The sequence below is a fragment of the Cibotium barometz genome, chromosome 18, assembly GCF_041138505.1.
Source record: "Cibotium barometz isolate CiBa-2024 chromosome 18, ASM4113850v1, whole genome shotgun sequence".
NCBI classification, from domain to species: domain Eukaryota; kingdom Viridiplantae; phylum Streptophyta; class Polypodiopsida; order Cyatheales; family Cibotiaceae; genus Cibotium; species Cibotium barometz.
Genome location: NC_141063.1, coordinates 34716709 through 34728117, shown reverse-complemented (window position 1 = coordinate 34728117; position 11409 = coordinate 34716709). Strand labels below are relative to the sequence as shown.

Below are 11409 nucleotides of genomic sequence, written 5' to 3'. Positions count from 1 at the left end.
AGGTGACAAGCCAAAGAAAAAGAGAAAATGAAAATATTGCAAGAAACCTGGTCACTACATTAATGAGTGCAGAAAATGGCTGGCCCGAAGGAGAAAAAGAAAGACTCAGGTATGGCTGTAGCTAATGCATCATCATCCAATGCAGAAAACAAAGAATTTGCAAACTATGCACATGATTATTGGGCTTTCATTATGTAATGCAATTATGAACCTTCGTATAAGGATATATGCATGGCTGTTAATACAAATGTACATGTCTTGTATTTTGATATTGGTGCTAGTAAGCACGTTACTTCTCATCGCAGTTTATTCTCATCACTTGAATATGCTCCATAAGGAAACACTGTAACATGTGCAAACAAACCCTCATATCTTGTAAAAGGAGTTGGTAAAATTGTTCTCACTATTGCAAATTATGGAACAATCACACTTTCAGATGTATTATATGTACCAGGGATCAAGAAGAACTTGTTATCTGTCTCTGTCATTACTAAGGCTGGCTTAGTGGTTCAGTTTGAGGCTGGCAGATGTATTGTTCATGATCATAGTGATGGCAAGACAATTGTTGCTTCTAGTACTTTGTCTCATGGCCTTTACATGCTAGATGCATTTGAAAGACAAAGGCATGCTGCATGTACAGTTTCTTCCACAAAGGTAATGGGTGATGCTAAGCTGTGGCATGTACGCTTTGGTTACTTGAACTTTGGCAGTTTGTTGTGTTTGCATAAACACGATATGGTGTCTAAGCTGCCACATCTTGAAGCCCCTATATCACATGTTTGTGAGGGCTGTATTCTTGGCAACTGCTCCTTAAAGTCCTTGATTTTGTAAAGAAACTGTCCATGGACTCTCCCTCATCCATATGCTCTAACTCTAATTGCTTGCATATATAAGCAACACGTGCTTCATTACATACTTGGTACAATGATGCAAGTGTATCCCAAGCATGTTTAGCAGTTTTGCATGACTGAATGTGAGAAATGATACTCCTCTTAACTGACAAAGAAAGCGATGCATGTGCTTGCGCATCACTTCCATCCCACTTTGTTAGGAGGTATGTTATGCTGTGGTAATGCACCATGTGAAATTAAGTCCTTGTCTGCAGATGTGCCTTCTACATCATCTTGATTAGAAGAACCAGGAGTTTCTCAATGCCGACTAGCCTATCACATCATCAACTTCGAAGATATGTTCGACACATCTTTTTATATCCGCGTTGAGTGTATGTAATAGATTTTGGGATATCTTCGAGCTTACAACTCCTCAAACTTCAAGACATTTGGATTGCCTTTCATCACATGAGTCTGATGGTAGAAGCCAAACCTTGATACGAATCCGGTAACGCATTCAAGAGAATAGGCGCCAATGAACTGTCATGATATATTTCATCAACATTGGCCAACTGCTCCTTAAAATCCTTGATTTTTGTTAAAAAAATTATCCACGGAGTCTCCCTCCTCCATATGCTCTGACTCTAATTGCTTGCGTATATAAGCAACATGTACTTCATTACATACCTGGTGCAATGACACAAGTGCATCCCAAGCATGTTTAGCAGTCTTGCATGACCAAATATGAGAAATGATACTCCTCTTAACTGACAAAGCAAGCAACGCATGTGCTTGCACATCTCTTTCATCCCTCTTTGTTTGTTCTTGTGTAGGAAGTATGCTATGCTGTGGTAATGCACCATGTGAACCTGAATCCGTGTCTGCTGCAAACGTGCCTTCTGCATCATGTTCATTAGAAGAATCAAGATGTTTCTCAATGTTGACTAGCCCATCGCATCATCAACTTCGAAGATATGTTCGACACATCTTTTTGTATCGGCGTCGAGTGCATGTAATAGATTTTGGGATATCTTCACGGTTACGCTTTCTCTCTTTGATGCATGCTTGCTTGCTAGTGGATATTGTGTGAGTGTAGGAGTTCTTGATACCTTTGTTGATCCCTACCCTATGGGAATTGTCATGTTGACCCATTTGAAGGTGCTCCAATACTAACCCATATGCCATGCCCTTGCCGTTGTATTTTTTTTAAAAGCCATATTTACGATTTATACCATACAACGTACTTTTATAACGTGTTGGTTAATTAATTAATTAAAAAAATATTTTGCCTACACATTTTTGGCAACTATCAATCCTAACATTATTTCGCTACTTGCATCGTAACTAATTGTTTAGAGACTCTTCAAGAAAATAGGTGATGAAAAACAAAGGCAAGCTCATATCTCTATGTTATATAAAGGAAGAGTTTCATGAAACTTCCACATGGCAAGAATTTGGAAGTTCAGTAGACAATTTGGAGGTTCAAGGAGAGGTAGGCTCCTATCACTTTAGAAATTTGGAAAATGTCAAACTGGGAATTATATACGAGCACGGCACACTTTAGCCCACTAGTATTTATTATAATAGTACTGAATCAGTTGTATAATAAAATAACCTTGTATACTTACATGATATAATATAATACATTAAATTATAATCAAATTTATTTTTAATAAGATGAGCAGGCTGTTTAGAGAAATTCGTTAATCTAATAAAATATATATTCTGTTGTTTGTACCATAAATTGATCAAAGATTAACGAAAAGGCAGCGTTCTAATCAAATGCATTCTGTGCGACGACAAGCCCAGCGATGCCTTCGAGGCAGTGCCGACCTCGCTTCCTTCTTTTTCTCATTCTCGTGTTGGGCGGAGTCCTGGACGGCACCTTTGGTTTTGTTAAATTAAACTTTCTCCTTTTTAGACTTTGTCTAACCCAGCTTAGATTGGCTAAGCTTAGCTCAGTCATCTGTGTTTGATTAAATGTCGGTGATTTCCCTTCTCTGATGTTTTCGCCACAATGATGACAAAGATGGGCTCAGCTCATTATGCTATGTTAATTAGGGCAAATGCCATTATTTTATATGTGAACTGGGCAAAGTAAGGCCCATTGTTTTGATCACAAGGGGTTTCCCTAAGCTTATACATAGTTTAATTTTGCCTAAATTAGTTGTAAATTCAAAAACTGACCTCTGCTACATAACTTCTCTCACTGCCCACTGCATAGTTTAGCCCATTTGATTTGTGAAAGCTTAAGTTGCAACCCCAAACTCATCAGAACTTTGCTCAGGCTTAGCAAATCTGTAAAGCAATGCTCTCCAAAAAGAGAGTATTGCTCATGAATGAAAGGGCCAAAGCACCACATGGGCGGTCATGGAGAACCATAGATTTGTTTCATCTAATATGGTCGATTTGGATCGAAGTTTCAATTATCAGCATGGGTGTGAGAGGTGATCAAGCAGATCATCAAGGGTTGATTAACTTCATGAATGCAGTGGATGATGGGCATGTACTAGTAAAAAGCTGGCAAGGGGATGATCCATGCAATTTGAATTGGGTTGGAGTGCAATGCAACAAAGGGAGGGTTTGGAATTTGATCCTAGAATCCCAACAGTTGAAGGGCACCATCCCTGATGATGCTTTGAGTAAGCTTGACAAGCTCAGAAAGCTCAGCTTGAAAGATAACGCCCTTGCTGGCAAGCTTCCCAGTTTGAGTAGCCCTTTCTTGAGGGCAATTTGGCTGCAAGACAATGCGTTTGAAGGCCCTATCTTTGACATCTTTTCCACAACTCCGCGTCTCAATGTGCTCAGCCTCTCAAACAACAATCTTACTGGCTCAATACCCAACTCCCTTGCCTCTCTTGCCGACCTGCGCGAGCTTAGCCTCCAGAACAACTCGCTCAGCGGTAGTATTCCAGCTTTTGATCAGCCAACTCTGAAGGTTTTCAATGTGTCTGATAACCAGCTTAGCGGAGAGATACCAGGTACAAATACCATGCAGCACTCCTTCAATGGATCATCTTTCTTGCACAACCCAGGTCTTTGTGGGATTCCTTTGAACGTAACTTGCAGGGGGGATCAGAAGAAAAAGAAAGGGTCGTTGGTAGCAAGGGACATTGTGGGTATCGTAGTGGGAGATTTTGCAGTATTGATGCTGATAACGCTAGCCTTCCTCTGGCACTATAGGAGGAAATCTAAAGCCATGGTGACAAACGATAAAGGGAAGAAGAAGAAGAAGAAAGGGGGACAAAGTGCAAACAGATCAGAGAATAAGAAGAGCAAGGTGGTAGAGAACAAAGGAGAACAAGCTCAAGACCGTGACCAGGAGTCAATGAAGGACTTGTCAACTACAACGAGTGAAAGCCCTGAACGGTATGACATGGAGAAGAGCAAGATAGTGCTCGTCAGTGATGAGCTGAGATCGAAAGATGCCTTTGAGCTTGAAGACTTGCTAAGGGCATCCGCTGAGCTGCTTGGCAAAGGGGGCTTGGGGACATCATACAAGGCCATCCTGGAGGAGAGAGGACTTACTGTGGTTGTGAAGAGGCTGGGAAAGGGCTTCAATGCTTGTGAGAAAAAAGAATTTGAGCAGCAAACACAGCTCTTAGGAGGCCTCCATCATCCCAACTTGGTGCCCATCCTAGCCTACTATTATGCCAAGGATGAGAAGCTTCTTGTCTACTCCTACATGCCAAAATCCAGCCTCTTCACCTTTCTTCATGGTGAGTTTATGTGATCTATGCTGGTGCCATGATAGCTTCTTGTAAGTTTTCTAGGTTAAGGATGCTGATGTATGCATCTTGGTTGCTGTGTGATGTATGTAATCAGTAAGTTAGGGTTTTCTAGGCCATGAATGCTTGTGTTCAACTAGATAAGGTTAAATAAGGTTTGGATGAAAACCATGGTTCAGCACAACAATCAGGGTTTCTAAGCTATGGATAGTAATGATGGTTTATAAACAGCAAAGTAGGGCTTTCTAAGAGTGTACCAATGGAACCTGCAGGAAAACGCAGAAGAGACCAGGCTTCACTAGACTGGAGGTCTCGCCTAAAGGTTGCACGTGAAGTTGCCCAAGGTTTGGTGTACCTGCATAGGGAGTGCAAGTACCAGAAGCTGCCCCATGGCAACATAAAGTCCAGTAACATACTGTTTAACAAGGCCATGGAAGCGTGCCTCACAGACTACGGACTAGCCCCTCTTCTTCATAACAACCTCTCACTAAACTCTTATCACATAGTGGCCTGCACTGCCCCAGAGTTCATCTCCTCGCACAAGCTCACCTACAAAACTGATGTTTTTTGTTATGGAGTCCTCCTTCTTGAGCTTCTCACAGGCAAGCTGCCCTCACACTATGGCAAAGGAGAAAATCAACATGCTGCTGTGGACCTCCCTGCCTATGTGAAATCCGCAACACAGACAGAGTGGAGTACAGAGGTTTTTGATGTGGCCATGGGTCCTGCAATCGCAAACCCTGCAGATCTGGAAGGGATGATGTCCTTGCTAAAGCTTGCAATGGACTGTGTGGTAGTGTCCCCCGATCAACGGCCCAAAATGAGCCACGTCTACAAGCAGATCCAAGAAATCAAGGATGCGTCTGATTCCTTTCCCCTCCACAGCTCGGATGAGTTAGCTCCACCTGCCATGTCCTCGGAGTCCACCGGGGAACTAAAGAGTACCCCAGAATCTACCACTGCTCTACGAGGAAGTACTCCTGAGTCCATCTCCCAAGTCCATCTCTGACTGATTTCATTATCCACTGAAGTGAGCATTGCTTGCTTGCACAATCAAGCTATCCTTTGGCATGACAAATGAGCCTTAAAATGATACCTTACCCACCATGCCACCCTATTCTTTCCATCATCAACATCAATTTTTAGTACACATTCAATTTGTGAAGAAAACGGTTTTGTGCTAATAGAGTGGAGTTTGCAATCGATTCAGGTCATTATGGAAACCATCTTCATGCACCTTTCTATGGGTCCCATGAGCCTCATCACTATGAATACATCTAAAGATTACCTGATGGGCCTCTGCAGAAGGGAGCTGCAAGGCACAGAAGCTGCCCCACGGCAACGTTAAAGTCCATTGATATCTTGTATGAAAACGCCATGGAAGCTCATCCTCCTGCAGCACCTCGTTAAACCCTAGCCGCATAGAGGCCTCATCTCCTTCTTGCAACCTCGACAGCAAAAAAAGAAAAGAAAAGAAATTGTCAGCTATGACGCCGTCCTGCGTGAGCTTCTCGCTGCCCTCACATTATGGTGGCCAGGGCGGGGGTTATATCAGTCCTGCGCTCCCCGATCCTGCAGGTTGTGATCTCCCTGCGCAAGCTTGCCAAGGACTAGCAGCGTCTCTTGATCCGACGGCTTGAAGTAGAGAAAGAAATGTACATTTAACTCGTTTATAGGAGTTGCTATGAAGTTTTGAAGGTCATTGGTGACCTTATAAGAGCCCTTTTGTGTGCAAATCTTCAGCCCCCATTCAAGGAGGAAGAGCTAGTTTATTCATTCCCTAAGAGCCCTTTTGTGTGCAATCTTCAGCCTAGTTTTGGCACCTTCCCCCCATTCAAGGAGGAAGAGCTAGTTTTGGCACCTGCACGCATCCCTATTCGGAAACCACCGACTCGTCCAAAGAGACCCAGACGGAGCAATGACAATTTGCAGAAGTTGTTGGGGGGGTTAAAAAGTAGAAAAGCATTGAGAGAATTTTCGAGAGAGACGCAAAGTGAAACATACTTTTCATCCAAAGCACAACCTAAGTCCAAGAATGCCCTTAAGCATTATCACAAAAGGGTTCTTGGTAAACCCACCACCCAACCATAGCTCCTTGTAGCACCCACAAGCATGAGGCTACACGTGTCCCATACAATTGGATCCCACTCTCCAAGGTCATCGCTTGATCTAGGTCTTAATCTCCTAGAAGTCCTTACAAGTGGAGATCATCCATTATGTGGAATCCATCACGTATATAGTCTTGGAGTCTATAATAAAAAAAGCTTAAGTCAATTTAGATTGAGCCTTATAATTGTTAAATTAGCATCATTAATCAATCTAGTTATGTACTTTAATCACATAACATATTCTCTTTTGCTTTAAATTATAACCTCCTTATCAATGTACATTGTTATGGCCCCTTGGGTCATAACACCTAGCATGTATATTTGAGGCTAGGTTTATGCCTAGGGAAACCTAAATGGGGTGGGAACAAATAGGTTATAAGTGACTTATGGTGGGCACTTATGGACGTGAAATGGTGTGCAATCCTATAATGATTAATAAGTGAGCAATTAATCTATTATTGTATCCCTAGGCCTATATATTTGATTTGAGGGCTCATAAGTGACTATCCTTCCAAGGGGGATCATGAACGACCTAAGCGAGAACTAGACCTTGGATCTAGCCGACTCCTCAAATGGGTGGGTAGTGGTGGCATGCGACACCATAGATTTGGTGCAGGACAAGGTCGTGGTGTTGGTGCTCCATGGAGCTATGGTTGGGAAGTGAGCTACCAACAACCAATTTATGTGTTTGTTCTTGTGTGTTTTGATGCAAGGGATGCTCTTGGAGATTAGGTGGCAGTTTTAGTTGGTGCTAGAGTGAAGTTCATAAAAATGAAATCCACATAGAGAAACATTACCATTTGCCAAGAAACTATCCTTCTTAGAACAATCCCTTCATATTTTGATAAACATTACCATCTGCTAAGAAACTATCCTTCTTAAAACAATCCCTTCATATTAACAACTAAATTATTCCAAGATTCTCAACAAGAACCTTGTGAGGTTCTCACGAGGGATGAATTGCAACCAAATGAGCTCACATACGAAACAATCTCTAGCCCTTGGCATTCATTTTAGCCTATTGACTTGAAAGACAAGGCCAATCATCACCATCACCAGGGAGAAATCTTGTGTAGTCTTGTAGCTCTCAAATCACATCAAGTGTTCTAAGTCAATCACATGGCATTTATGTTTTTTGAAAAATCATTTTCCACAAAATCCAAAGCTCAGTGGAATACCTAGATGTCGAGCACATGGGCTCTCATGAAATACAAAAGAGGATAAAGCGAGCACACCATCCCAAATCATTACAAATGAAGAATTTATATTTTTTCTAAATTCCTCCCTAAAAATTTAATCCTCTTAATATTATGGGCTTCCTCGACCCGGACCTTGTGCCATTCTTGGCTCAAACAAGTAGTCTGAATACGCCTTCACATAATAAGTAAAATCATACCAAATCTTAGTGAAACATAATATATTCACAAAACTAATCCAATTCAAGGCATCCATAACCTTATTGCATGAGTTTTTTAGTAATGTTTCTCAAAGTCAAAGTCTTGTAATAACTTTAGCCATCATGCTTTCAGATAATGTACTAGATTTACTCAAGCAAAGATATACCTACACATACCACAAAACAATATGTCTCGACCTCTATGGTAGCATAAAGCTCCTTACCATGTGTAGTGGTCCCATGCATCATTGAGCTTAACTTACAAAACCTAGAGGAAGCTATCCATACTCAAATAAGGCATAATTAATGGCATGCATACTCAAACAAGGCTCCACCTATGCACAATTAATGTCATCCATTTGAACTAAAAACTTACTTAGATCCACAATGTGCAGTGTAGACACTTGGTCATGCTATGCTTCAAATCCTTAAAGTAAGCATTCACTTACTTGTGGAAAGTATGGTATGTACTTGATATGATTGTATAAAATGCCCACTTTGAAGAGGTAACAAAATTAATGTAAAGCTTTGATTGTTGTATGAAACTTGAAAAGACTTCACCTTTATGATAGTTTTGAATAATTTCTCATTCAATGACTACCTAAGCTTTTATATGTACACCATCAATCTTGATAATATGATCACTTAAAGAACTCACACTTACTTAAAAATCAATTCTTTCCCTAATAGTCTCCAAAACAATCCTCAAGTGATTAAGGTGCTATATTGGAGTCTTACCCTCACTAATGATATCATCTAAGAAGATAATGATAATTTTCTTCATAGACAAGTGATATCAATTTTCATCATCCTTGTTTATCATGAGAAGAGACTAACTTCTCCCTGATAACTATGATGCAATTCCTTTGGCACCTTAGTCTTCTATTCTACCAAATGGTCTTGATGAATTAATGCATTCAATGGGATTCCTTCTTTAAATGCTTTATTTTGTAAATGAAGTCCTTCCACCAAATGGTCTTGATTTACATCGTACATCCCGATCATTCTTTGATTTTAATGGAATTTCTTCTTTAAATGCTTTATATTGTAACCAAATGGTGAAATAATGTAATGGAATTCCTTTTTAATGGAATTTCTTCTTTAAATGCTTTATATTGTAACCAACTGGTGAAATAATGTAATGGAATTCCTTTTTTAAATGCTTTGTATTGTATAGAAAGTCCCTTCCACCAAATGGTGAAATAATTTATACCATTGATACTTGGTATAGAATATAGTGCTCAATAAACAACAATGCCATGATAAGTATAATGTATGCATAACTACCAAAACTTCTCCTTCTTGCCCATGAAAATTATTAATGCTTCACTATGATATTTGCTTAATTTAAATTCACCCACTTTGTTTATTATATATACCATCAAAATTTTGAATTTCTTAATATTTTTTGTAGTTTCCTTGTTGCTTTTCTTCAACTTTCTTCTTTGGCTTATCTTGCCCTTTGTGATTGGGTTTTGTCTGTCTTGTAAGTGGCTTATTTGCCCTCCTTTGGTTGGCTTTGTTGGTGAGCAGCATTGGTGTGTCTGTAGGGTTTTTCGGGTATTCCCCATCCTCTTTTGATTTGGTATTCACTTTTTTGTGCCAATTGTCTCATCTCTCTCTCTCTCTCTCTCTCTCTCTCTCTCTCTCTCTCTCTCTCTCTCTCTCAACCTCTAGGTGATATGTTGTTACAACCCCCCTCCCATTTCAAATGCCATCCTAGGCATGTCTTCTACATATTCATGGAAAAGAGGTGGAATGCAAGGGAGTGTTTGCACTATCTATTCTTACTATTGGGTGTTTTTTTGTGGAATCCTCATCCTTAATGGTATAATACAAGAAACATGTCCCGAATACTATAACTATGGTTATTGGACTACTTGTTAGCCATGGCCAGCTAGGGGAAAATCCAACTCACGATTGACACTAAATGTTTTTTAAACATTATGGCATCAGACATGGTTTAAGCACTTCCTGATGTGACAGACAAACCTTGAGGTTCCCAATATACCGCTTTTGACCCATGGACACATGGAAGCTAACATGCTAGAGCCGCTAGAGGCCGAGGCAGAGTTGGAGTATCCATAGAAGGGTGGCGCACGCGGCCCCACTAAGGGAGCCAATCAGAGTGACTCCTCACATGGGAGTCACAACATCTTCCGACCTATTAAGAATGGCTAAAGAAATAGGTAAGGGTTTGCTAGGGAGTTAGGTACCGTACTAGAAGGGTGGCGCACGAGGCCCCACTAAGGGAGCCAATCATAGTGACTCCTCACATGGGAGTCACAACACCTACCGACCTATTAAGAATGGTTAAAGGAATAGGTAGGGGTTTGCTAGGGAGTTAGGCATCGTACTATTACCACAAAGGGAAACACTAGTCAACAAGCCCATGCATGTGGCCAAACTGATGTAGAAATTCCTAGGTGATAGTGTAAAACTTGTGGGCCCCTTAGCGACTAAACAAAAATCTTTGCATTCTCTCTTACATTAGAAGGGAAAGCACACCAATGGTATCGATCTCTTAAGCCTAACGATAGGATTAACTTTACATAGCTTAAGAATGTGTTCATACCAAATTTTACATGAAGCGGAGACAAGTGGAGCCCTGTAGCTCAACTGTACAACATTAAGCAAGAAGAGCACAAATCTATGAGAGATTATGTCTCGCGTGTGAAAAACCTAAATTCAAGGTTTCCACCTCGAGAAAGGTTAACAGATGAGTAATTGTTACCTTGCTTCTATATGGGAGTGAGAGATACCAAAATGCACAACTATTTGTTATTTGCTATGCCAATATTGCTTGATTGTTGCCAATTAGCCATCGACTTCAAGGACAATATGCTCAAATTGCCTTAGCCTGATGACACGTTCAATCCGTCCCTTCATAGTTTCTTCACGTGTTGAAGTCAAACAATCATGATAACCTCGAAGAGATAAATTAAGGATATGGCCTTAGAGGAGCTAAGTACTGCGTAACTAGACAAAATAAATCTAAGGGAGGTAAGGGATGACCAACATCTATACCTGAGATGGGAGTTGGTATGGTTTTCAATATTCCAACAAAATCAGATGAGCATTGAGTGTCCTCAGTGAGGCCTCACCCCCTAATGTACTGTGCACATTATATGCAAATTGGGAACCATGATATCAACATGTGGGGGGTTTCTTTATTGTGAGAAATTTCTCGCAGAGTGATTTTTTAGAATCGGACGAGTGGATTCCAAAAATATTCCCTTCCTCCATTTCCTCCATCGAGCGAGAGAGAGAGAGAGAGAGAGAGAGAGAGAGAGAGAGAGAGAGAGAGAGAGAGAGAGAGAGAGAAACATGTCAACCTTACATCCTCT

At 40.7% G+C, this 11409-nt stretch overlaps 1 protein-coding gene across 1 annotated transcript; it reads left to right on the top strand.

The window, feature by feature from the left end:
* Positions 1-1909: 1909 nt before the first annotated feature.
* Positions 1910-5761, top strand: LOC147629241 (putative inactive receptor kinase At3g08680). Its single transcript, XM_086812499.1, has 2 exons — positions 1910-4549; positions 4831-5761. Exons 1-2 carry the CDS (start codon positions 3139-3141, stop codon positions 5565-5567), a joined length of 2148 nt encoding a protein of 715 aa, XP_086668625.1. The 5' UTR covers positions 1910-3138; the 3' UTR covers positions 5568-5761.
* The last annotated feature ends 5648 nt before the right edge of the window (positions 5762-11409 follow it).

Coding starts and splice junctions, on each gene's coding strand:
- LOC147629241 (XM_086812499.1), top strand. CDS start 3,139: ATGCTCTCCAAAAAGAGAGTATTGCTCATGAATGAAAGGGCCAAAGCA. Junction 4,550..4,830: donor CCTCTTCACCTTTCTTCATG/GTGAGTTTATGT, acceptor TGGAACCTGCAG/GAAAACGCAGAAGAGACCAG.